Here is a 27,116-nt window from a genome sequence, read left to right on the forward strand (position 1 = left end):
GAGGAGTCAGAGGAGATGCAGTAGCGATGATTCGTCATTTCTCCAGGAGATGGTTATGTCCAAAACACTGAGATTCACTTTTTTTTTTTTTTGAGATTTTCTTTTAAATTACTATTACATGGAATTCTGCTGTCCTAAGTGACAGATTTAAGATGCTTTTGTTTGACTTTTTTTTTTTAATATTTTATTTTACTTTAATTTATGTGCGTTGGTGTGAGGCTGTCAGATCTTGGAGGTAAAAGACAGTTGTGAGCTGCCATGTGGGTGCTGGGAATTGAACCTGGGTCCTTTGGAAGAGCAGGCAGCGCTCTTAACCACTGAGCCATCTCTCCAGCCCTTGTCTGACATTATAACATTTAAGATGGTTTCCAGTTTTGCTATGACCTACTTTAAACACAGAGCAGATCTGTAAGGACTCCATAGTGAACAAGACTGCCTGTCAGCTAGTTCTTCATTACCCTGTCGCTCTGCTGTGCACTTCATTACATGTTAGACTCAAATACATTTAAAGTTAAATGCAAACAGCGTTTACTTAAGCACTTTAAGCCTGCCTTGACTCATTATGGTTGAAGTATTTGTTGATAGAATATTTACACATGAAATGCCTACACATCATTTGGTGAGTGTGATAGATGCTTACGCTTGCGACCTATGTGGGGTGAGCCTAAGAAATTTTTCATCATATCCCTTCTTTTCATCCCCCTAAACTAGACAAAGTGTACTTGTTTTTGTTTTTGTTTTTCGAGACAGAGTTTCTCTGTGTATCCTTGGCCGTCCTGGACTCACCTTGTAGACCAGGCTGGCCTCGACCTCACAGAGATCTGCCTGTCTCTGCCTCCCGAGTGCTGAGATTACAGGTGTGCACCACCACGCCCAGCAAAAATGTACTTCTTATTGAGTGTTGTGTTTTGTTTTGTTTTGTTTTGTTTTGTTTTGTTTTAGTGTGTAAACCTAACTAAAGGTGAGTCTGTCTTGAGCTGACTGTTCCGTGAGGGAAGCGCACACAATGGGAATGACCAAGGCTGTTTATACAGGCCACTAGGATTTGGCTTCAGAACTATCTGATCCTAACCAAACAGTAAGCCTTAACTGTCTGTGGCTTTGCTGGTCGCAATGGCCACTTGCTTCTTAAACTTAGAGACAAAGATAACATGAGAATAAAATTCCTATATAGGGAAGCCAAATTTTTAAAGGAATAAGTTGACCAAAAAATATAACATATGCCCAATTGGCATCCAGAGGGAAAACGAAAATAAAGCAGGGCAATGAGTCACTGTTCTGCAAGTGATTGTCACTAGCGTTTTAACTACCAGAGTGGCTGCCGGCCTGTGAGCTGAGGGTTAGACGGAGAATGAGTGGTGTGCGCAGAAACAAACCAGCAGCCAGCGTTGTCGTACTAGGTACAGCGAACAGAAGTAAGAAAGCCCATTTGGATACAGCCCACAGTCTCATGCATTGAATTCTTTTTATCTCATTACATTCCTTTATGTTCTTTCTTCAATGCATAATTACATAAACATGCAGTGTGCATCGTTTCCTTCCACTGCTCAGTCACCATATCCTTTCATGGATATATCTGATTTTTTTTTTTTTTTTACTGTGGTTTGGTTTTATCTATTATAAAACTCAAGTAAATTGAACTATTGCTAATACTTTATATAAGGCCTGTTTTATGTATCTTATTCCTTTTAATCACTAATGAGTATTCCATGTATAAATATGCTACCTTTAAAAAGATTCACTTGCTTGCTTTCAGGATTTAATTTTTTTCCCCCTCTCTGATTAGCTGAACACTATTTTCAGGAGTATCTGGGTCTCCAGTAAGATGAACTGCTTTATTTAGGCTACGTTGTAATGTGGTGTTGTTTTTATTCTCTTCATTATAATGCATGTCAACCAAAATTTATCATATGGTCTTCATAGAGATCCAAGAGTTCTTTAGTGTGCTTTTCGTAATTAAAAAGAAGATGGAAGTTGTAGCCAAGTATTCATTAGGGATGTGGAACAAATGTCTTAGTAGGTCTTCTCTTCTTTAATTGCTTTAGCACTTAAATTGAATTTTAAGTTCCAAAGTAGAGAGAAAAGAGGGAGTTGAGCCCTCAGTGGAGACGGTTGTGAACAATAACAGAAAGCCTTCTGTTCTCACCTGGGTGCTAGTGTGAACACTGGTCACTCAGACACTTAGTTAAAAATGTCTCCACGTTTTAGTGCCATAAGAATACAATCATGGGCTGGAGAGATGACTCAGAGGTTAAGAGCACTGACTGCTCTTCCAGAGGTCCTGAGTTCAATTCCTAGCAACCACATGGTGGCTCACAACCAACTATAATGTGATCTGATACCCTCTTCTGGCCTGCAAGTGTATGTACAGGCAGAGCAGTGTATACATAATAAGTAAATCTTTTTAAAAAAAGAATACAATCATATATTTCATATATATTTATACTATATATGTACTATATAATCATATAGAGAGTGTGCTATGGTGCATACATATATTGTAAAATTATAGAACATGGTAGCCTTTAAGTTACCAGCAAACTCTTTAAAAAAGAGAGTTTGGCAAACAAGATGGCTCAGCAGGTCCTGGCACTGCCCACCAGGCTTGATGACCTGGATTTGACCCCGGGGACCCATAAGATAGAAAAAGAGAAGTGACTCCTGCAAAATGTCCTCTCACCACCATGTGTGTGCTGTCACATGTATGCACACACACAAACACACCTGCACAAAAATAAAAACCAAGATTATATAGCCCTTTAAAGTATGACTGTTTACAAATGTAAAATAACCTGGGATGCAGCACAAGCCAGTAATCTCAGCGCTCAGGACACAAGGTTGCCCCAAGTTCAAGGCCAACCTGGTCTGCAGAGCCAGTTGTAAGCCAATCAGTCATGGCTGTACAGTGAGACTCTGACTCAAAAATAAATAAATACATAGAAATATTCTCATTCCTAGGCTATGCAAAATTTGGAGACAGACAAATAGTTTCTGGTGTACAGTGTTAGAAATGGAAGTTAACTATAACCCAGTCTTCAAAATAAAACTTTAAAATGATCAAAGTTTTACTGACAGGATATTTTTATTGCAGGTTTTGATCTTATAATTTAAATGGAACCTTTATTTACATTGATGACACTTTACTATGAAGTTAATGTCATAATGGCATCTTTAATTTAAAACAGTATTCCATTGGTTTTTGTTTTCTTTTTTTTTTTTTCTGTGATACTTGTTTTTTTAAAGGTCACTGATCTTAGGAGAAGCCTCCCAGCCTGCACTCATCCTTCTAATACTGCTTACCTTGCTCTCTGTCCTTTGTATTTCTTATAAGCAAGAAGTTAGTCTAAAGGCTTGAGGAGATTCCTGGTAATCTTCTCCACAAGGTGTTTCACCCATTGTAAGATCAAAAAAGTAGCAGCACCTACTTCAGTATTGACTTCAGCACGCAAGGTGATAGTACAGCAGGCACTTTACACAGAGCTTAGTACAATTGTTATCTATCTATATCTATCCATCCATCATCTATTATTTATCATCTATTATATCTATGATCTATCTATCTCTCTATCATCCATCCATCCATCCATTTATCTGAGGCAATTCAATGTAGCTAATGATGGCCTTGAACTTCTGATTTCCCTGCCTCTGGCTCCTGTGTGCAGGATTGCAGGCATGTGCCACCATGCCCAGTTTGTACAGTGCTGGAGCTTGGACCCGGGCCTGCATGCACAATAGGCACACTCTACCATCTGGCCTGCACCATGAGTCTCTGGATGTGTTCTTTAAAATTTCGATAGTGATATTATCTTTCTTTTGGGCTGTAGGTGCACATTTCTTTACTAATAACTTTAAAACTTAGAAGGGTTTAACTCTGTTTATAGCAAAATATGACCTGACCTTACTTAAATGACAGCTGAATCTGAACTGAGTCGGCAGCAGCCTCAGGTTCAAATGTATCGGAGGATGAGCAGCTGGCTGGCTGCTGTGATAATGTGCACAGTATTACAGAGCCTTCTCAGGTTGGCAATGACGCTACTTCTGAACCGTGTCTGCTCCTAAGACGTCCCAACAAGGCATCCCAAGGCTGTGGAATTCTTTTTATTTTATTTTTTAATTTCCAAGTGGTTTTTTGTTGTTCTTGGCTGTTGTGGTGGTGTTTTGGAGGGTGGGAGGGTGTGAGATGAACCCAGGGCATGTGTTAGGCCCGTGCTCTGCTGAGGAACTAGGCCTCCAGCCTCTGAAGTAAGTGCTGCTTTGCACTGCGTTTTCTTTGTGGTGTAGGAGCAATGCTAGAAGTCAGCCAGGCACAGCAGCACACACCGTAGTCTTAGCTGCTCCAGAGGACAACGTAGGAGGACTTTAAAAAAAAATAAATAACGCCATGTTTTAAAATAGTTTTGTATTTATGCATGTGTGTGCATTTACAAGCATGCCATGGTAGACATGTGGAGGTCAGAGAACAATTTTCAAGAGTCAGATTTTTTTTTTCCCACCATGTGGGTCCCAGGGATTGACCTCAGGTCATCGGGCTTGGTGACAAGTGCCTTTGCCCATAGAGCCATAGATTTTGAATTCAATGCCAGCCCCGACAGCATAGAGAGAACCTCATCTTAAACAAAAAACGAAATTAGCCACTGATAGCTGCCAGTTGTGGAAAGGCTCGCATGCTCCTAACTCACACCCATCCCTCCTTTATTACGACAGAATCTGACCACAGCTGATGCTGCTCTAGAGCTTGAAGTGCGGTCCAGCTGGCGTAGATCGCCCAAGTGCTAAGGTTATACAAGCGTGCTCCACCAGGACTGGCTTAATCAGGATTCTTCATCTTAAATAATCCTAAAGGGCATATTGCTTTCCAAAAGGAAAAACTGAAATTCAGAATCTTTCAGTAACTCACCCAGTGTCAGATAGCTTGTAAAACGATTTTGGTCTGAATCCAAACCTGCCTTACTGCAAAGCAGTGCATAGCACCATATTGCGATTTAATTGGAACCTGTCACAGAAAAGCAGAACGGGACACTGCTTCGGCTTAAAAATGCCATTATGACATTAACTGCATTGTGAAAGACAGTTTCTTTGAGAGTCTGGTCTGTCATTAATGGAAGCAAAGGCTCTACATAAACAACAAGAGGTAATACAGATGTACCTCTTCTCCTAGAACCCCAGAGCTCTGATGAGTCTGAGTGGTAGGATATTCAGCTCTCCAGTAATAGTTGGGAATATACCCTTGTATTTGCAATTGCTTCTGTTCATATATATATGGGAAAGACCTCCATAATCCCTACAGAAAATGTTTCATAAAGAAGGTTCTAGCATGTCAATGTGTGTACAGTGAGCACCCCTTAAGGTTCTGTGAGTTATATACCTGGCTTTAAGTTTGTTGCTGTTACTCTCGTGGGGTTTTGCTGTGGTTCTGGTTTGGGTTCTGTAGTGCAATGGGGTCTCACTGTGTGGCCCAGGCGGTTCCTGACTTGCTATCCCACCTCGGCCTCTGCATGCCGGAAGTATGGGAATGAGCCGCTGGCTCTGGCTTTGGCTCTGTCTTGTTTTAGCTTCTCAGTTCTGGATTTTTCAAACACTGAGTGTTGGCCATGGTAGGCAAAATTCCAACCACAGAGAAAGCCTGAGTTTCTCAATTTGGTAAGAGTTCACATACCTCCCAAAACTGACCAGAAAAATCCTGAATTGAATGTGCTTGCCTCCCTAAGGTGCGTGTCCTGGAAACACGTCCCTGGTGTGGCCGTGTTGGTGTATAGCAGAACCTTACATTGTTCCACCCTTAGAGGGCTAAGGGTTCTTAGGAACCCTGAGAGAAAACGCGAAGACGGAATGGCTTCCTTCTGCAGACGGGGCCACCCTGATGCTGCACGGCATGCAGCTGAGTTGCACCAGAGTCTGGCAGGAGCAGGCCTGTGCTCTCAGCCCTCCAGAGCTGTGCGCTAAGTACACCCCCTTCTTTACAAACCACCTAGCCAACAGCATTTTGTCATGGCAACAGCAATGGCAACTACAGAAAGCTTAGAGTCGCCATATTCCACGAGGAAGCAGGTCTAGCCTTGAGCTCAATGCCCCTCCTGCTGCCTGTGCATTTTGGTAATTTTCTATTTTTTTAAGTTTTTTTCTAAGTACTTAATGTTGTCAGGAGATGACATTATCTAAATAATAATGACATGTTTCATTAGGAACAATTTTATAATCATTAAAATCTAGCAATTAAAATCACAAATCTGGTAATGAATAATCATGCAGGCAGTAATCTTATCACAGCTTTCCCCTAAAATAGCAGTTGATGCTCATTAACTTCTAAGCCTTTGCTTCTCCCAGTAGGAATAAACTTTATTACTTCTCTACCAAAAAAAATGACTGCTAATTAAAATGAGAATTTTCTGAAGTCACTTCTTGACACCAGTTTTGAAAGTGTCTTAAGGCATTCATTATGGATTGTAATATATTCGTTGCAGATCCCGTCTATAAGTCCATGTTATAAATCACACAACAGAAGGTCCAGGGACGGCCTGTGGCAGGGTGAGCCGAGCACAAGTGAGGACCAGGCCCTGCCTGGCCTGCTGGCATTTTACTTTTTATATACTGTGGTTAGCCTTTTATCGTGTCTGATTGACAATGACCTTGACTGAATCATTTTAACTAGTGTTTCATATGCTTTATTCCATATACATGTATACATACAGTATATATGTGTGTTGTGCAGACAGGCTCAGAGCGTTAGGTTGAGGCTGTCCGTGGTCAGCTTCAGTGTGGGTTTTTGTTCCAGGTGCTAGGGATGGATCTCAGGGCCTGTGGCGTGCTGGACAGTCATTCTGCTGCCGAGCTTCACCACACCCCTAGTCCTAGCAAAAATATTGTATTCAAAAGGAAAACATGGTTAAAGCTTATGTAACAGAAAAGTGGCGAATAGAATAAAAGATGCCAATTTCAGCTTTGGGATCAATGAACCTCACCCACAGTTCTCCATTAAATGAGTTAAATCTCCAATAAAATGTGGTTGTATATACACTTTCATTTTACCTGTGTACATAGTATTTACATTTATCTTCACTTTTTCAATTATTCCCACTGGAGTGAGTTAGTTAGTTAGTTAGTTAGTTAGTTAGTTAGTTAGTTAGTTAGTTAGTTTGAGACAGAGTTTCATTGTGTAGCCCTGGTTGTCCTGGAACTCACTCTGTAGACCAGGCCGGGCCTCAGAGATCTGCCTGCCTCTGCCTCCCAAGTGCTGCGGTTAAAGGCACACACACAGCCACTGCCGCCACCACCACCACCAACCCCCCAAGAGGCCTTAGTCTTGTGAATAAGTTGACTAGGTCAGAGGAATGCTTTGAAGGCTTTGGAGGCATGTTGTATTGTCCATTTAGCATAGAGTATAGCAGAGCCTCTCCGTTGGTTCCACCAGTAAGTAGTGTTCATTAGCATTGTTAATCATTTTTAAAGGTCTTCATATGAATATAGAGTTGTGATTCCTGAACAACCTGGTATGTTTTGACAGATGCGCTATTGAACAGTTTTGCTGTATGAACATAGTAGCACTTTCATCTAGATGGTGCAGGTCAGTCACCCTGTGGGGCCTCTAGATGTAGTCATGAAACAAGTGAGCGTGGGGTTTCTGAAGCTGCTGCCAGTGTGAGGCAGCATACTTAAAAAAAAAAAGTTGGAGCCGTATCATCTAAAGTAATGGTTAAAAGTAAAGTAGATGTAGGCAGGGCGTAGTGGCACACGCCTTTAATCCCATCACTCAGGGAAGCAGAGGCAGGCAGATCTCTGTGAGTTTGAGGCCAGCCTGGTCTTCAAAGTGAGTTTAGGACAGCCAAGACTACAGAAAAAAAAAAACAAAACCCTGTGTCAAAATAAACAAACAAACTAAAAGAGTAGAGTAGAGTAGATGTATGAACTGGAACCAGTCATGTGTTATTCCCGTGTTTCACACTTAACACAGCTGGCAGTGCAGGCTAGTTTGCCCCAGCTTCACCACAGACATATGAGTAGTGAGTTGTGCTACAGCTTTACATCATGCTTTAGGGTGACGTGAAATTGTTGTCTTCATTACATCTCTGGGGCAATAGGCAGATGACTGTATAGTCCATAAATATATGAGTAATTTTATATGTATATAAACATGTTCACTAGTTATAAAACACGATACACAGTTTTCTCATTTTCATCTGAAAATTTAAATAGAAGGTGACAAATATTAAAGTGTTATTTAGAATTTTGTGTATTTCCTCATCATTGTAGTCAATTATTTTCTAGTTGAAAGGGTTTGCCATTTAATTTTGTTTATTATAGCTTATGAAGTACTGGTATTATGCTATCATACATTAAAATATATTGTCTAGTATAAGAGGTCAGTTTAAAAGGGTGAAAATGACTATAATTTTAAATTTAAGAGGACTGTGTGGCCCCGGTGGAAGGTAACCAACCTTCTCTGTCCCCAGGTTTTCTTCCTACCATTAAGCAACACCATCCTCAGCTGCTTTAAGGACAACTCCATCTTCGCCTGGGAATGCGATACTCTGTTCTGCAAGTACCAGCTGCCAGCTCCACCTGAAGGCTCAAGCATCCTGTACAAAGTGTTTGCTGTGACCAGGTAAATGGGCATTTTAAGAGATTTAATTTCTGTTTAAAGTTCTGAATTTCCACTCAGTATCTTGGGGGAATTTTCTTTCCACTTTAGATTGTGATCTGCAGACTCTTGTTTTTCTTTGATTTAGTTTTAACTTTATTGTGCAATTGAGTATCCATAAGAATAAAGAACTGTTGTTGTGAATTCCTAAGGACTCATCAGCTGCAGCAGTTGACAGCTAATTCTGGGCCTCTTTCTGTCTCTGCCTAGTTCTCTCCTGTCCACAGCAAAGCTTACATGAATCATTTCATTGGTAAATATTTCAGAATATGTTTCTAAAAGATAAGGGCTGTCTTTGGGGAACATAACCATACCATTATAAAAATTTTACACGTTAATAAGTGCTCTGTAAAATTGTCATATAACCATTGTTCAGATGTCAGTGATTTGTCTAAACTTGGTTCTAATGACCGTGGGGCTCCAGTCAGCACAGCAAGCTTTACACTTCTCATTTGGTTGGTGTGTCTCAATCGTGTTTTCTTGTAGAAGGGCTGGGTAAATTAATCAGTAAACATGTGCAAGGACTTGAAGGATTAGATTCAATCTTTTTAAAAAGCTAATTTCTGTGAGTTAGAGGCCAGCCTGGTCTACAAAGAGAGTTCCAGGACAGCCAGGGCTATTACACACACACACACACAAACACACACACACACACACACACACACACACACACACACACACACAGCTAGATGTGGGAGCACATTCTTGTAATCACACCACTGGGAAGTGCTGAGCAATAATGGGTCTGTGGGGCTGGTTGGCCAGCTAGCCTAGCTGTGTGGTAAGTCCTAGACCCTGGAGTCCCCCTGGAGGGGGAAGAGGGAAAAGGAGAGAGAGAGAGAGAGAGAGAGAGAGAGAGAGACCAGCCTCCACATACATCTGTAGACTTGTGCATGTGTACTGTATGTAAGCCAGCGCGCGCACACACACACACACACACACACACACACACACACACACACACACACACACACAGGATGTATATACTCAGGAGGGAGGATGTGAGGGCACAACTGTTTCTACAGTCTGCTCTTGCTCTGTGTCTGTGTGCCACTGCTCAGATCCCCTGTACACTGGTCAGCCCTGTTTTCTGGAAACGAGGCTTGACCTAGGTAAAGAGGAAGACATGGTGGTTTGTGCCCTTCCATCAGGAGCAGCTTAGGTCTCTATCTCTTGGGACCTGGATGGAATTTGTAACCACCACCTACCCCAGCATGCCGTGAGATGCTCGACCAGCAGGGCTGGGGCAGTGCCTCTCTTGGTTTATTAGCTATCTCAGCTCTGTCACTCTCGGCTCATTAATAGTTTTAGTTCGGTAAAGCCTCTCACTAGCAAGTTCCTTTTCAGCTGTTCCTTCACTTCTGATTCTCTCGCTGTTCACTTGTGAATTAGCAGCTGTAAAGTGACCGCTCTCTTGTTGGCAGTTGCTTACTTTACATAGCTTATGGAAAATAGTGGAAGGACACATTAATGCTTGATCCCCCACCCCTTTTTTCTTAGTTGCTTTTGCTGTTATTTTTGGCTTTTGCTTGTTGGTACTTGTTTTTGAGACAGACTTTTACTGTGGCACAGGCGTCCCCCAAACTCATGGCAGTCCTGCCTCAGCCTCCCTAGTGCTTCTGTTTTGTCATTGAACTTTTTTTTTTATCATTAATCTTTTCAAACGCATGGATTTAGTTGGGAAGTTTCAAGCCACAGTAGTTAAGAGTTTTAGTAATGCTTGCTTCTCTCATTTCTGAACAATTAGTCTGTTGTGACTGTTTCAGATTGTCCCAAGCCTACAATCAGCTGTTTCTCTGAAGAGTGAGTTTGATGTGTTGGGAAATGATGGTTGGAAACCCTCCATGCCAGCCATGGTTGGGCTGCTCATTTCCCATAAACCTCTCCAGGCCCAGAAGAAATACTAAGAAATGGGTTGGCTTGTTGCATATACATTTCTCTCTCTCTCTCTCTCTCTCTCTCTCTCTCTCTCTCTCTGTGTGTGTGTGTGTGTGTGTGTGTGTAGACAGAGTTTCTCAGTGTAGCTTTAGCTGTTCTGGAACTCACACTGTAGACCAGGTTGGCCTTGAACTCACAGAGATCCACCTGCCTCTGCCTCCCAAGATTAAAGGCGTACATCACCACCTGGCTAGTAAAAAAAAAAAAATCATTTAAAATATAAATGTTCCTGATCTCCTAATAACTCATCCAACAAGTCAACAACAAACAAGCTGGTGCTTTAAGGCAGTCTGTAAAGTCCTAACTCTTCAATAAGTCTGAGCCCTGCTTAGTCCACTGGCCACAGGCAGCCTTCTGTTCCTCATTGCTTAGCCATGCTCCCAGAGTTCACAGTTGCACATGGCCAGAGGCGCCCTCAGTCAGCGTGACTGTAGGAGCTCTGCAGGGAGCGCGCTACACAAGCAGCACAGCTGGTCTTGCTCCCTCACTGTTCAGTTTTGCTTTCTAATGTAGAGATGGCCGAATCTTGGCTGCTGCAGGCAAATCCAATCACCTGCATTTGTGGTGCTTGGAGGCCACACAGCTCTTCAGAATCATCCAGATGCCGACAAAGGTGCGGGCTGTTCGCCATCTGGAATTCCTGCCTGATAGCTTTGACGCTGGTTCCAATCAGGTTAGTAACAGCGAGCTCCCACTTCCAGACCTCTGTTGGCTCTGTTGTTCATGCACTTCTTACTTGCAATAATCCTTATTCTTTGAAAGTCTCCACATTTATACAATGTATATTAGCCCTGTCCTTCTACACAGCCTCCCTCCAGACTCCGTAATGCCCCTGCCTCAGCTCCATCTTCACTAGCACTCATGTAGGATGTGCCTAGGGCACGACTGACTCAAATCTAAAACCTTAAGCATTTTATTTTTGTGAAGAATCTAGAGTTGAAAAAAAAAAGAATTAAAAACCTTGTGTTATTTATTTAAATTTACTGGAAATTTTTTTAACTTTAAGTTGACAGTCATAGCAATTAATTCCAGAGTTAAAATCAACATGTGCTTTATGTAGTTATATGCATGCACATACACATAATATGTAAGCACATTGGCTATTGTATCTGTTTTATTTAAGATTTCTAAATTGTTGATGTGTTCTTTTTTTAATACTTTATTTAATTGTATTTTATGTGCATTGGTGTGGAGGTGTCAGATCCCTTCAAACTAGAATTACACACAGTCGTGAGCTGCCATGTGGGTGCTGGGAATTGAACCCGGGTCCTTTGGAAGAGCAGACAGTGCTCTTAACCACTGAGCCACCTCTCCAGCCCATTCATGTGTTCTTGTGGTCATCCCATCTCCTCTTTGTCTGGTTCTTCACTCCTCCTTGTAACTACTGTTGTTACATATAATATATTTTTTCTCTCTACATGGCCTTACACCTTTTTAAATTTGGAAATCATTCTGTCCACTCAGTCCACTCCTCAGTTATCAGCTAGAGCACCTGAAGACAGGCAGAGAGTGGGGAGACTTCACCAAGACGGCACGCGTCTCTCTCCTCACTCTGGCAGCCAGAGTGGAGGTGCGGGTGGGTGAGAGTCAGCAACTGGTCCCTGTGTCTCAGGGGAGGCGGCCTGCCTGGGAAGCCAAGGCCTTCCATAGCTTCCCAGAACGCATCCCACACTGTGGTCAGACCCAGACACATCCACATGAGCCATCATTGGTGATTTTAAAATGTGTAATGGCTCCCTGGAAATTGAGCTGCCCTCTTAGAAATTATGTAAAATGGATACATTACTTCTGAAATATGTTGATGTGATATGGATGTAAATATGCACATAAATACAGTCTCTGTATATAGACTCTCAGGCTTTGGCTTTCAAATGGTAAGGGCCATTGTTTCTGTCTCCCCAGGTCCTTGGTGTGCTAAGTCAAGATGGAATTATGAGATTTGTCAACATACAGACTTGTAAACTACTCTTTGAAATTGGGAGCATCGAAGAAGGAATTAGCTCATCAGTAATTAGCCCACACGGTCGCTACATAGCATCTATTATGGAAAATGGAAGTCTGAACATATATTCAGTTCAGGCTTTAACACAAGAAATAAATAAGGTATGTCAGCAGTGAACAGAGTCTGCTCTGTGCACTGCAGTGTGTCTGTCCTCTGTGCCGTCTTCTAACTGCGCGGACACAGATGTCGTCGGGATGTGTCCCTGGCCCTTCAAGAGCTGCTGCGTCTCCCACTCTGGCTTCTCACTGTGCCTCTCCTCAGCCTGGTGCCCACCCCATTCAGTGTCACCTGTGATCGCTTTCTCAAAAGAGGTTTTTAATTTCATTGTCCTTCTGTTTTGTCCTTTCTTGTCGTCTTGTAGTTAGAGGCCTTGGAGCTCTGTGACCCTTCCTTTTCTTTCTTTCCTAATGCAGTCACTGCTAAGCTATAGGATTTCTTACATTTGAGATATGTCTCCATTATCCACCTATCATCTACCTGCCTATCAGCTACCTATATCATCACCTATCTGTCAACTATCTACTGTAGCTATCGATTAGTTCTCTCTTGCTGTCATCTATCTAATATCTATCATATGTCTATCAGTTACCCATCACGTGTTTATCTGTCAATTCAGTTACCATTTTATCATCTATTTGTCTAGCACCTTGTTATCTATCATTTATCTGCCTATTATCTCATCGTCTGTCTGGTATCGTATATCTGTCTGTCTGTCTATCATTTGTCTTTGCTACCTGTTCTCTATCTTGATCTTTATTAGCTAATTCCAAACTACAGTAATTTGAACAGATTTCCTAAGCTCAGCCTTCAGTGTCTACCCCTCCCATCAGTCCAGCTTCTACATGACGTTTTTAGAAAAAAATGCTTTCATCCTTTTTTTTTTTTTTTTCAAGACAAGGTTTCTCTGTATAATAGTCTTGGCTGTCCTGGACTCTTTGTAGACCAGGCTGGCCCCGAACTCACAGAGATCCACCTGCTTTTGCCTCCCGAGTGCTGGGATTAAAGGCGTGCGCCACCACACCTGGCTTGCTCATCATTATTTCTTACTTAAGATGTTTAGTGAGGATGTGTGTGTGCACGTGTGCCGTGTCACACGCATGAAGGTCAGAGAACACCTCAGGAGTGGGTTCTCTCTAGCCATGCTGTGGGATCCCGGGACAGAACACAGGTCACGAGGCCTGCCCTGCCCCCGCCCTCCATCGTTTTTTAATACTACTTAGTGGCTTCCTTCCTGTTGCATTCATTACACAACTTGGTCCCAGCTGAAGTTGATATATATTTTTTTTAATCACCAGTATATTAAGTGCTCTTGCTGAGCATCTTTAGCCTTTTCGTTTGCTTTTCCACTGCTGGCAAAGTGCTAAAGGAGACAGGAAGAGACCGAGTGGAGCTGCTCAGAGTGACTCACCACTCACAGCCTTGCTTGTGCTGCTGTGTGCCAAGCACACGGAGAGCACAGCGAAGGAACGCTAGCTGCAGAGGGGAGCGTCTTTTACTTTCAGGGCACATCAGCCAGTGTCTCTGTGGCTGCTGCAGCTGCGCAACTGGCCGCATTTCCTGTGTAAACCGTGGCCTCTTTGTGCCCCTTCCGCGCTTTACTGCTCTCTCGTCATCTGATGTTGTTCTAATGAAGTCAGTGGCTTCTTATGTATTCCTAACAGAAGTGAGGCAAATCCAGTCACATCTCAGGCTCCAGCGCTGTGCTTGACGCCAAGGATAAGGGCCCAGCAAGGGAGATAACTTTAGAATAGAGGCTTTAACAAAAACTTAGAAGAATGGATGGAAATTAAAGAATGAACAGTTCAGCATTATTAAAAGCTGGCCATAATTTGGTCAAATTGTTTTGATTTCAGCCAAGATGAAGAGTTAAATCACAGAAGTGGCACTGTACCTTGTCTTTTAAACTCACCTGTGTGGCCTTATTGGCTCATTTTCATTGAATAAGGGAAACCATTTTATTTGAAAAGGAGTACCAGTAAGTCATTTTAGTTTGAGTTAAGCTGTTAGAGTTTCCTGTTTGACAGCCCCGTAAAATGAGCTCCTGGGTTCCGGGTGGTGTCGCCTGAGCTGCCTCTAAGGCAGTTGATGCTGTAAGGGACTGGCAGCTTCTGCTGCGCAGACCACAGTCTTTGGCCTCACGCAGTGCAGGGACCCTGTGCTCCCTCAGAGCCTCTGCCCTGGAGCCCAGGGCCTGTTAGGGTGCTCTCCTCATTCTCCTGGGCCTCTGTCTAGCCTCGCCTTCTCTGTCCTCATCATGTGCTGACTTCTTAGTGCAAGTAGGAAGTGGTTTGCCATTGTGTCGTATCGAGCCACCTCTTGGGAATAAATTCACTTATTGCTGTTAATCATGTATTTATTCCTGAAAGGAATTTAATAGACATATGCTGTGATTTATTCATCAATAAATACTCTAAAGCATTCTTAGACAGTTTTACTTAGACTTTATGCCTAAAAGTAACTATGTGAACTAAAGCAAGCTGTTTGTGTAAAGTTGGTGAATTATGTATCAATAGGCCTACTTTCCAAGGATACCCACTGGGGAAGATACATATAGTACATAAATAAATTCATGGAGCCCTTTCTCCTCTTTCAGCCACCTCCTCCTTTAGTTAAAGTGATTGAAGACTTGCCTAATAACACAGTGAGTTCCAGTAACCTCAAGATGAAAGTGATGTCAGGAAGAGTGCAGCGGCCAGCGAGATGTAAAGAGAGCAAAATTCAAACTAGAGTACTCAAGCAAGACCTGCCTGGTAATTCGGAAAACAAGGAGGTAAGAGTACATTGTAACTGAACTCCAGCTTGCCATCACCGTGCTGTAGGCCAGCTGTGACTTCTGGGCTAGCGTGTGTGCCCGATGATACTTGAGGTGTGCTCATCTGAATGACGACGTGTTATAGTGACCTGTCATGGTGGCTGGCTCACACTTGTCGTCCTAGCACTTATGAGGTTGAGACAGGATTGAATTTGGGGTCAGCCTGGGTTACAGAGTGAGACACTGTCTGAAAACAACAGACAGCAAACCCTCACACCCTGAGTTCTATCCCTGGAACCCAAAGAACAGAGAAAGCCAACTCTCAGAATTGTCCTTGCATCTTCATGTGTGTTGTGGGATGTACACACACATATCACATTGCACATACTAAATTAATCAGTGTTTTTAAAGGGTACAGTAAGTGTAAAACACATACAGTAGGAAAGCAGGAAAATCCAGGATGTAAACTGTCTTATTAATTAATGATTTCATATTGATTATGTGTTAATGATATTTTGGTTATGTTCTAAAAATCATGTTATGAAACTGGATTTTTCCTGTTTCTCTCTACTTTTGTTTAATGTACTTATTAGAAGAATTTTCAATTCCTTCCGTGTTTATTTCTTTTAGACAGTGCTGCTGTAGAAGGCTACCAAGGGGAAAATAGGAGGCATAGTTTTTAAACTGCTCCCTCTGGAGTTTGTCATTGGACTCCTTGGAGGCAGCCACAGCAGGATAACCTTGAGGGAAAGCGTTCAAAAGGCTTTGGGTTTTAAAGTTAAGTGTATGCAAGCGTGCATGAGAGTGTGTGTGTGTGTGTGTGTGTGTGTGTGTGTGTGTGAATGTGACTGTGGTGAGTGTGTGAGTGTGTGTGTGTGTGTGTGTGTGTGTGTGTGTGTGTGTGTGTGAATGTGACTGTGGTGAGTGTGTGAGTGTGTGTATATGTGTATTAAACTTGTTGAGATCAGAGGACAACTTTCAAGTCAGTTCTCTCCACTTTGGGTTTCAAGGGTCCAACTCGGGCCACCAGGCTCACACAGCAATCACTTTTACTAAAACACTGAGCCATCTCATTGCCCAGTGTTCTTTTCTAAAATGGTTTTTCTACCTTTTTTCAAACTTTTTTCCTGCAAAGCATGTATATTATTTTGAAATAGAAAATATAAATATCCATAGAAATGCTTAACAGTGTCTTCAAGGAACATTTTATTGACAATAAAATACACACGTGAAGTACACAGTGCGTTTTCACAAACTGAATCCATTTACCAGCAGCCACATCAAAGAATGGAATGTCCCCTCCCTTCTAGACACTGCCCTTTGCCCACGTGAGAATGCTGTCCCTGTTGGAGAGAGTGGGTCTGTGTTCTGCCACACACTGCAGCCTCTTGATACATGTAGATTTGCTCAGTAAATACTGTCAGTTTCCTGAGTTGCTGAGGTAATCCACATTCCTAACCGCAGCAGGGAGAGTTCTGCTTACTCCGTATCCTCGCAACGCTTGCCATTTTTCATATTCATTTTAATGATGTTTCTCCTCAAGCATTTAAATTATAAAACTTACATTATGAAAGAATGTATAAAACAGATTATAGCTTAGTAAAAAAATCAGATCACATTGTGCCGTGTTGGTGTGGTCATGCTTGCTGTTTTGTTGGGAGGGCTACATGGAGTGACTTTTACACGCTGTGCTTAGGAAGCCTGGGGACAGCCCGGGGCCTGGATATGTCTTGCTGTGTACTGTGTTCAGTTCTGGTCTGCTGTTTGAGACAGGATCTCACCTGCAGCCCAGGCTGGCTTCAGATTCATGAGCCTCCAGCCCGGTCTCTGAGCGCTCAGACTGCAGCCTGTGCACCCTGCCTGTCTGTGTGCTGGGTTCTAGCGGTCAGAAGCCACTGTGACCTAGGTTACCATGTCTTCAGTGGCTTAACTGTCACTTCTGGTCCAATCTTTTTATAGAATGAATTGTCCGAAGGATTAAATAGAAAACGCTTGCAAATCTTATTAAAAGGCTACGGGGAATATCCAACAAAATACAGGTAAACCTGAATTTATTTCATTCTAAGTCATTTTTGTTAAAAAAAAAAAAAAGTTTTCTAAATTTAAAACTAAATTTTTATTTCAGAATGTTTATTTGGCGCTCTTTACTAAAACTGCCTGAAAATCATACTGCATTCAGCAGCTTGGTGGATAAGGGGACCCACTCGGCTTATCTCAACCTTCAGAAGAAGTACCCCATCAAAAGCAGAAAACTGCTGCGAGTGCTGCAGAGGTATGCTCGGCTCACTGCCGCCGCCACACGTGGGGACGCTGCCGCATTCCAAATCCCCTTCTCCCTGCACCCTGCTCAATCAGCGCTGACTGTCCTGGCCTCCTCGGTAGGGCTGTTTCCAAAGCAAAACGTCCACACATTATATATGGATGTTAGTTTGTGTTGTGTTCCAGGAAGTCATACCTCTCAGGTGACCCAGGGAACAAGCAGAGCAGTAGAAAGAGCCTGGGCTGTAAGACAGCAGACCCAGTTTGGACTCGGTATTCTATCATTTAATAAATGACAGGGAATGTGTCTTTCCTCCCTCATCCTTAATCTTTTGTCAGGCGTTACTGGTCATTGATGACCATCATCTGGATCCATTGCTTCCCAGACATTAGCAAAACACTGACAATCTAGTTCTGCCATGCCTTCTCTTCTATTACGCAGAAAATTTCTATAAAGAAAGTTTTCCTGGGGGTTGGTGAAATGGCTCAGTTCTTAAAGCACTTGCCTTGCAGGCCAAAGGACCAGAGTTCAATCCTCGGAACCCATAAAATCTGAGGCGGTGTTTATTTTAGCAGTTGCAGATGTGGTGAGGTGGAGGCTGAGACAGGCACATCTCTCAAGCTTGATGCCAGCTTGTCTAGCTTAGTCAGAGAAGCTCCAGACCACGAAGAGCCCCTGTCCCAAACAAACAATGAAGGACACCTGAGGAGCAGCAGCTGAGATTGTCCTCTGCCCTCCACACACAGGGCCACATGGGCTCCCTCACACACATACCTCCCCCACATGAAAACACATGCACACACAAAGAAAGACAAGCTTCCTGTCATCAACTCCAGACCCCTCTAATGCCATCTGTGGAGGAAGGGCAAGGCACACAGTGCCTTTTCAAATTTTACCAGTTTTCAAAATAGTAAATTAATTACCTAAGGATGACCCAAATAATAAGTATCCATTATAAACTCAGATTTAAACACAGGCCTTTCCAGTGGACAGGACCAGAAAGAGTTTACAGAGATATTTCCTATCAAATTTGGGATTTTTTTTTTATAACTTTGATTTTATATTAGAATCTTTTAGAGTAAAAGAAATATCTTGATTCCTAAAAGCATTGATGTGTGCGTACATGTCTGTATATGTCACTGAGATCAAACCTAGGACCTTTGCACAGCGGGCAAGCACTGTCCTACTGAGGTGTCTACCACTTTTCCTACATCTATTCTGGCTTCTAAGCTCTGGACTGTATGTTTGATAGTGGGACCACTGTATCTCACATTAGTGCTTGGGTGGTTGGTGTTTTTGTTGCTTTGTGTTTGAGGTGGGGCCTTGTTACATAGCTCTAGCTGGGATATAAACCAAGCTTGCTTTAACTCAGGATAATCCTCCTGCCTCAGGGCTTCCAAGGCATGTATCACCATGCCTGGTTCATATTATAATTATTAAAAATAGTTCAAATGCTTCTTAGTTTTTTCCTCTTACACTATAACCCACATTCATGTACAATCAAAATGTTATTTTTAAATTACTTAACCATTTCTATGATAATGCCACAAATTCATTACATAATTCAGTTAATTTGTTCTGTTTATTTTTAGTGGTTTTGGTTTAGTACTGTTCTTCGTTAGTGGAGGTTGAACAGGGGCCCCTGAAATACGTTTTTTAATTTAAACTTTGTTTTGCTTTATACTCTTATACAAAGTAAGGTTTATTCAAGTCAGTCTGGTTTGTTTCCTCCACCCTGTTTCTACATTACTAATCCTGTCAGTCAAGACTGCACAGTCACATCTGTATTTGTATTTTTCCTCATGCAGCTGTTTATAGACTGTCACACATTTCTAGACCCTGTGTTGAGGTGGGAGCATTCTGAACAGTGCAGAACCATTCTGCACCTGATCCCGGGGCTGCCTGTGCTTGTTGCAGCATGATTTGTTTACTTGTCTCTACTAATGAACAGTCTCTTGATCTTAAAAGATGCTTAGTTAATTTAGGTCTGCCTATACATACTTTTTAAATTTTTATTTGTTTATTATGGATACAGTATTCTTCCAGGGTGTGTGCCTACATTCCAGAAGATGGTACCACATCTCATTATAGATGGTTGTGGGTCACCATGTGGTTGCTGGGAATTGAACTCAGGACCTTCAGAAGAATAGCCAGTGCTCTTAACCTCTGAGCCATCTCTCCAGCTCCCGCCTATTCATGCTTTTAAAAATAAGATGTACCTTAAGTTTTTAACCTATTGCCCTTTTGAATTTGATGAAATATCAGCTGGCATTGACTTATTTTACTCATTTGGCCCCTACTTTTAATATGCTTGCCTGTTTTGTATAGCAAGTCTTCATAAAATGGCATTGTGGTTCAGATGCTTTCAGAATACCCTCATGCCTCACGTCTTTGACTCTTGGATTCATGTATGCAGAGTTAAACACAGCCAGTGCTTTAGGAGAAAGCCTCGTCTCTTTCCCACACTCCTCTGCAGTGCTAGCTTGCTCTTGTGAGAGAAAATAAATTCAGGCAACTGAGATGCTGACTTTTGTCTGATGATTCAAATAGCTGAAGAAACACCCCTTGTAGGTTTCTTCCTATATAGCCTGTGGACAGGGCACTCCCTGAAGATGGTTTTCTAAACTCTGCCTAGGGCGGCAGGAGAGTTTTCATAAAATGTAGTAAGTTTGATGCATAAAGCAATTCTGTGTCTACAAATTCATTTACATTTAAAGTTACTATTTTAATTATAATTCTGTATAAGTACTTCAAACTATAATCCTCTTTTTTTTCCCCCTTGTTTTTCAACTTCTATTTTTCTAATTTCATTTCTTTGAGGCAGATTCTGTCTAGCTCAGTGCGGCCGGGAACTTAGCACGTGGCAGCCCAGGCTGGTCTCACTCTCTCCATCCTCCCGCTTCAGGCCCCACAGGCTGACGTTAGAAGGAGGAGCCATCACACCTGGTTTGTTTTTCTACACTTCAACTTAAAAATTCAGTATCAGGTGCCAGGGGATGGTGAAGAGCACTGGCAGCTCTCAGCCATAGTAACTCCAGCTCTAATAGGCCAACATTTGCTTCTAGTCTTCAAGGGCACAGTGTGGCTTGAGTATCCATACACATGAAATAAAATTTTATTTCATGTGTATGTTATTTATTTTATAACTTTAATTCAAAATTATAGTGTAGTGAAAGAGAATTGTTGTATTTTAGCTTGATTTGACTAGTACAGAAGGTTGAGACTTGCCTGGCTGTAGGTTGTATTGAAGAAGCCACGTTTACTTTTTAAGTATTATAAAGATGTGACTATATAAAAAAAAAAATGCTTGTTTTTTAATTTAAAATTTTAGTTACATTTATTTATTTATTCAGCTATTTAGAGGGAGAGAGAAGTGTGTGTGTGTGTTGTGTGTTGTGTGTGTGTGTGTGTGTGTGTGTGTGTGTGTGTGTATGGCCTATCGTGCACATATGTGAAGCTGAGGGGTCATTTCCCTCCTTCCACTCTGCAGGTCCCAGGAAATGAACATTTACCTGCTAAGACAGCTTGCCAGCACTCACACACACACACACACGCACAAGTACACGCGCGCGCGCGCACACACACGTACACACACACCCCTACACCCCTCTCCCGCTTTGTTGTTCTTTTTTTTTTTTTAAGATTTATTTATTTACTATTATGTATACAGTGCTCTGCCTGCATGTACACCTGCAGGCCAGGAGAGGGCATCATCACATTATAGAGCCTTGTGAGCCATCATGTGGTTGCTGGGAATTGAACTCAGGACCTCTGGAAGAGCAGTCAGTGCTCTTAACCTCTGAGCCATCTCTCCGACCCTTCTTCCCCCCCCCCCCCTTTTAAAGATGTATACTTTACAATTATAGAATAAAATGATATATTAAAGACTTGCTTAGGGCACTGCAGTAAAAGTGATGGAGGTAGGGTCTTTCTGTCAGACACAGGCAACAGCATGACAGAATATTGTGTCTTCATATATTTGGGCATTTAAAGTGACTGAAAATTGCTTATTTTAATCTTTTTTTTTTTTTTTTTACTTTTTAAATAATTTTTGTTATTTGTAGCAAGATATCCAAAGCATTTGGTTGTTCTCCATAGCACTCATATAAAATGTTTCCAAATACTTCTAGAAACATTGTTGAAATATTGCCTACAGTTACGTTGGATAATTTTCTTGAAGTTAAGTTCAGTCACATGTATTTCATAGAACAATTTGTATAGAGTTATTGGCCAGCTTCTCTAACACAAAAGACAAATAAGCATAAATAATCTAATCAACTCAAGATATCCTGAAGATATTTTGACAAAAAAATTTAAAATTTTTTCCTATGAAGACTGTTAATATGATAGGACAATATAAGCTTGTGAGGAAAAATGAAGCAAAATGTTGGGGACCAATTATTCTCAGCATTTTCTGCCAGTATTAACCTCACCGTGACTTGTTTCTCACTGGTACCTGAAGCACCTCTAACATCCTTTCCATTATTTTATTAACTCAAATTTATTCCACATACCACTTTTACGAATTAGCCAACTTACTTTTATTAATGGTTATCAGTTGTAGACTAAGGTACTACTACACAACAGGGACATATGCTCAACCATGTTCATAGCTGCCTTATTCATAATAGCCAGAACTTGGAAACAACCTACGTGTCCCTCTATAGAAGAATGGATAAAGAAACTGTGGTACATTTACACTATGGAATACTACTCAGCTATTAAAAACAAGGAATTTCCAAAATTTGTGGACAAATGGATTGAACTAGAAATTGTCATAATGAGTGAGTTCACACAGAAGCAAAAAGAGCTAAATGGTATATACTCACTTATATCGAGACGCTTATTTTAATCTTTTAAAAAGAATGTAGTTCTTGGTTAAGAGCACTTGCTGCACGTCAGAGGACCAGAGTTGAGTTCCCAGCACCTGTGTCAGGACGCTCACAGCCTCTTGTAACTCCAGTTGCAGAGGGTGTGACTCCCCCTTCTGCCCCCATATGCACACACAGACACATACAATACAATAAAAAGATAGGTGAGGCAGTTCAGAAGGTCGTAAGAAACTCTCTTCCTCTGCTCCCTAAGCCGACTTGCAGCAGAGGCAACGGCTCTCCTCTTGCTGCCTTCTGTAGGTATGTAATGCAGATACAGGCACACTAGTTATTTTTATTTGATTTGATTTTTTTTTCAAGTCTCCCCATGTAGCCCAGGCTGGCCTAAAACTAGGAGTCTCCCTGCCCTGGAGTGATCCCTACTAAATACACACATACACATACACACAACTTTTTTTGTTTGCTTGTTTTTGTTTTTAGGTCTTTCATTGTCCTCCTATTAGAGTCCCTGATCTTGTGCGTGTACTTGCCATGGCACACATGCGAGGGTCAGAGGACAACATGGTGGATTTGATTCTCTCCTTCTGCTTGAGGTTCCAGGGATCAAACTCAGACTGTCAGTCTTCGTGGCGAGCCTCTTTATCTGCTGAACCATCTTGCTGGCCCTGCCTCATTTTAAAAATGCACGTGGAGTAGCCAGGCGTGGTGGAGCACGCCTTTAATCTCAGCACTCGGGAGGCAGAGGCAAGCGGATTACTGTGAGTTCGAAGCCAGCCTGGTCTACAAAGCAAGTCCAAGACAGCCAGAGCTATACAGAGAACCCTGTCTCAAAAAACAAAAAACAAAACAAAACAAAAAAAAAAAGAAAAGGAAAATGCACATGGAAACATAATTCTGGTTATTTAAACTGCTTATATTGTTAACAGCCATTTAGAGTAGCTTACAGCTTTTGGCTTTACAAACAGTGATAATCCATGTACATATCTTTGTGTGATGACTTTGTGGATTAGACTTGCACACTGGGAACTGCTGTGTCAGAGTCTCTATGTTAGTGTTTGGGTTAAGGATGTGTGTTGCAATTTCTCTCTTAACCCAGCTACAGCCCAAACAATGGAGACTGGACTGTGTTATTTATTTAATAAGGTTTATGCCACTATAATTGATAATTGAACAATATAAGTCTATATTAAGCCTCAACACAAAGCTCTTATAGGCACCAAGAAAGCCCACATGAAGGTATTTATTCTATATATATATGCTGATACAAATGTTTCAAGTATTTATTGAAAACTTCAAGGCACAGAGCAGCATTTATAGAATACCACCATTCATGTGGCGTTGAGTTCTTTTGTGAGGGCGGATTGGGGTTGGTGTTTGGGCACAGGGGCTTACTATATAGCTCTGTCTGGCCTCGCATTCCCAGAAATCTGCCTGCCCCTCCATTGTAGGATAAAAGATGTGCGCTACTGCCATGCCCAGTTAGCTGTGTGAGACTCAGCGAGTCTCCACCAAATCTGAACCACTTACTCAGACATTTTAACAATGATGTCACTTTCTGGTCTTCTCTTTTTTTTATTTCCAGAACCCTCTCTGCGCTAGCGCACTGGTCTGCAATCTTCAGTGACACACCCTACCTTCCACTCTTGGCATTTCCGTTTGTAAAGTTGTTCCAGAACAATCAGCTCCTGTGTTTTGAAGTTGTTGCTACTCTTATAAGTAAGTACTTCACAACTGTAGAGCGAAACTGAGCACAGAGCCTCACGTGCCTGGGCACGTCTGGAACATTTAGGGAATCTACATATCTTTACTTTTCAGTCAAGAAGTATGAAATGGTCAAGTTTAGAGCAAAAAGTAGACGTGTCAGTCCTTAATAGGGAAACCTTTCCAAGAAAATGTAGAGAGTTGGATTTTTTAGGCAGTGTTGTTGGGCACTGGGTTTGGTTAGAAAGAATCTGCTCTTGCACTTAGTGGGTGGGGTTGGTGGCTTTCCATAGAGCAGCTGTGGGGCTGCGCCCTCCGCTCACAGTGCCTGCCCAGGTGCGAGCCGCTGCCCTCATGCCACTGTGCGAGGTCACAGACATGAGCGTCTGGATGATGCATTGTTCTTGGTGTTTAACTTTCGTTCACTTTACCTTCGTCACTACCCCATGCAATAAACATGCCTAACCCCAGGGCACAGCCGAGATGGAGACCCTGGGTTCTGAGGCTGGGTTAGGGTGCTCTGCTCCTGGTCCCACTGGGGGTGCTGAATATCACTCACTCAACAGCAGCAGCAGGTCAGAGACGTTGACATCTTTGCCAGGTTCTACTTCTGGCTTAATTATTAGCCTAAATCTAAATGCACAGTAATAAATGAAATCATTGCCCTCAAGCACGTGGCAACACTTTGCTAATGCAACTTCTGTACTGAGTTGCGATAGGAGGCTGTAACAGTGACGAATCCAGCATTTCCTGTTGCTGAGGCAAACGCCTAAGCAGCTTAAGGAAAGGCTGCTGGCCAACTGGCTCATGGTCCATCCTGGGAGGAGAGTCACACTGCAGAGGCATCTGCTCACCCTGCATCCACAGGCAGGCAGCAGGCTGTGCTCACCCCACCCAGGGCCTGTCCATGGAATAGAGCCACCAGATTGGCAAATTTTCTTTATCCTAAGCAGGGCAGGTGTTGAAAGTGTGTCAATCAATAAAAACATGCACACAACACACACACACACACACACACACACACACACACACACACACACACGCACGCACGCACGCACGCGTGCACACATGCTTCCAAACTATTCCTAATCCAACATGTTGGGCCTTCTGGTTTCTGCTGAGTCCTGGCTCACAAAGAGATTTTCTTAGACAAGGCTGTAGTGGTTTGCCCTTATGGTCAGCTTGAGCACACTTAACATCATGTAGGAGACAGACTTCTGGGCATGTCTGTGAGGACAGGTCTCCCCAGGGAGGTTTAAATGAGGTGAGATAAGACACCATCAGTGTGGAATTTTGGAACCTTATGTTCTAGCTATTAAAAAGTCATATTATCTCTTTATTCATGAGCATATTGAGGAGGGAGAGAGAGAAAAAAAATTCACTGGGACTGGTGGGACAGTCCCAACCAATCTAGAAGCTGAGCCAGGTAGGTCACAAGTTCAAGGCCTGCCTTAGAACCTGTAAATAAGCAAGTAAGTGAGTAATATTGGCTGGTGATGTAGCTTAGTGTACACGGCCCTTGTACTAGAGAGTAAAAGGCCCAGTGCCATTGTCTATATTCCCAATATTAGGTAGGCTGACATAGGAAGATCAGAAATTTGAGAGTAGCCTGATAATATGAAAATATATATATAATATTTATACATACATACACACACACAGTGAGACTGAAAAACATCTTTTTATAATACATTAAAGTATTTAAAGACAAAGTTTCTGATTTTTTTTTTCCTTTGTAGTCAACTGGTGTCAACATTGGTTTGAGTACTTTCCTAACCCTCCCATCAATATTCTTAGTGTGATAGAAAATGTTTTGGCATTTCGTGACAAGGAACTGTTACAGCACTTCATAGACCGTGACGTAACTTCCCAGGTAAGAAATAGAAGGCTGTAGAGTGACATCAGTTAGTTTGAGAGTTAAGAATGGTTCTGGTATAGATAAAACCATATTTCCCCAATGAATAATGAAAAGCATATGCTGCTTTATAATTTTTATAATTTTTAAGCTAAATTAGTTTATAGTGTGCATGTATATACATACGTGCGTGTGTGTGTGTGTGTGTGTGTGTGTGTGTGTGTGTGTGTGTGTGATCCAGCTTGATGGCAAGCATCTGTGCCTGTTGAGCCATCTTGCCACACACATTCTGTATTTTTAGCATTTTGCCATTCTTCTTTATTAAGTTATGAAGAGAGTCCAAAGAGGAGCTGAGAGTATAGTTCAGGGGCAGAGCACGTGCCTGGTGTTCAATCTCCAGCCTGGGAGAAGCAGAGGCATTGTCCAAATTAGTGCACTTCTTTCCATAATTACGTGTGAAATATGATTACTGCAGAGCGTAAGTGGCCAGTGCCTCTTTTGACGCTTACTTAGAATACTGACACGTCATGCATCACTTCTTGTCTGCTTTAGCTGTATGCCTGGCCTCTCCTTGAGACTCTGTTCTCAGAAGTGCTAACAAGAGAAGAGTGGCTCCGACTATTTGATAATGTCTTCTCCAATCACCCTTCCTTCCTCCTGATGACCGTGGTGGCCTACAACACCTGCTGTAGGGCGCCTTTGCTCAACTGTACGCTTAAGGACGACTTCGAGGTAAGTACCCATCCGCAAGAGAAGAGGCTGGAAGGATAGTCGGTTGTGGCGCGTGCTTGTCTACACACACGAGGCCCTGGGTTCCCACCCGTCACCCGCCAAAAGTCAACAGCACACAAGAAGCTCTCAACTCCCAGTTGTTTACACCGAGAAGCACAGCCCTTGACGGAGAACCTGCTGCTGCTTGAGAGTTTCACTGCGCTTGGCCAGTTTTGTATTTTTCAGCTAGGGGTCTTGTTATGACCTTGTAGCCCAGGATGGCTTCAAACTCACTCTGTAGCACAGGCTAGCCTACAACTCATGGCAATCCTTCTGCCTTGGCTTCCCAAGTGCTGTGACCTAGGATATCAGCACTAGGAAGGCTGAGGCAACAAGATCACAAGTTTGAGCCCAGTCTGGGCTTCGTAGA

The 27,116-nt window shown here is 42.3% G+C and overlaps 1 protein-coding gene across 5 annotated transcripts in view; it reads left to right on the plus strand.

Annotated features, from left to right (window-relative positions):
* The window catches only part of TBC1D31 (TBC1 domain family member 31), a 59,952-nt gene that overhangs the window by 13,647 nt on the left and 19,189 nt on the right, over nucleotides 1–27,116 (plus strand). For all 5 annotated transcript variants that reach the window (XM_084750991.1, XM_084750990.1, XM_084750992.1 and 2 more), the window contains 9 exons: nucleotides 8,448–8,599; nucleotides 11,087–11,246; nucleotides 12,476–12,676; nucleotides 15,169–15,345; nucleotides 17,287–17,366; nucleotides 17,453–17,599; nucleotides 24,002–24,135; nucleotides 25,860–25,993; nucleotides 26,528–26,707. In XM_084750991.1, coding sequence (XP_084607117.1) covers nucleotides 8,448–8,599; nucleotides 11,087–11,246; nucleotides 12,476–12,676; nucleotides 15,169–15,345; nucleotides 17,287–17,366; nucleotides 17,453–17,599; nucleotides 24,002–24,135; nucleotides 25,860–25,993; nucleotides 26,528–26,707 — 1,365 coding nt within the window. The remainder of the gene's footprint in view (nucleotides 1–8,447; nucleotides 8,600–11,086; nucleotides 11,247–12,475; nucleotides 12,677–15,168; nucleotides 15,346–17,286; nucleotides 17,367–17,452; nucleotides 17,600–24,001; nucleotides 24,136–25,859; nucleotides 25,994–26,527; nucleotides 26,708–27,116) is intronic.

This window comes from Acomys minous (genome assembly GCF_964271855.1).
Source record: "Acomys minous genome assembly, chromosome: 12".
NCBI classification, from domain to species: Eukaryota; Metazoa; Chordata; class Mammalia; order Rodentia; family Muridae; genus Acomys; species Acomys minous.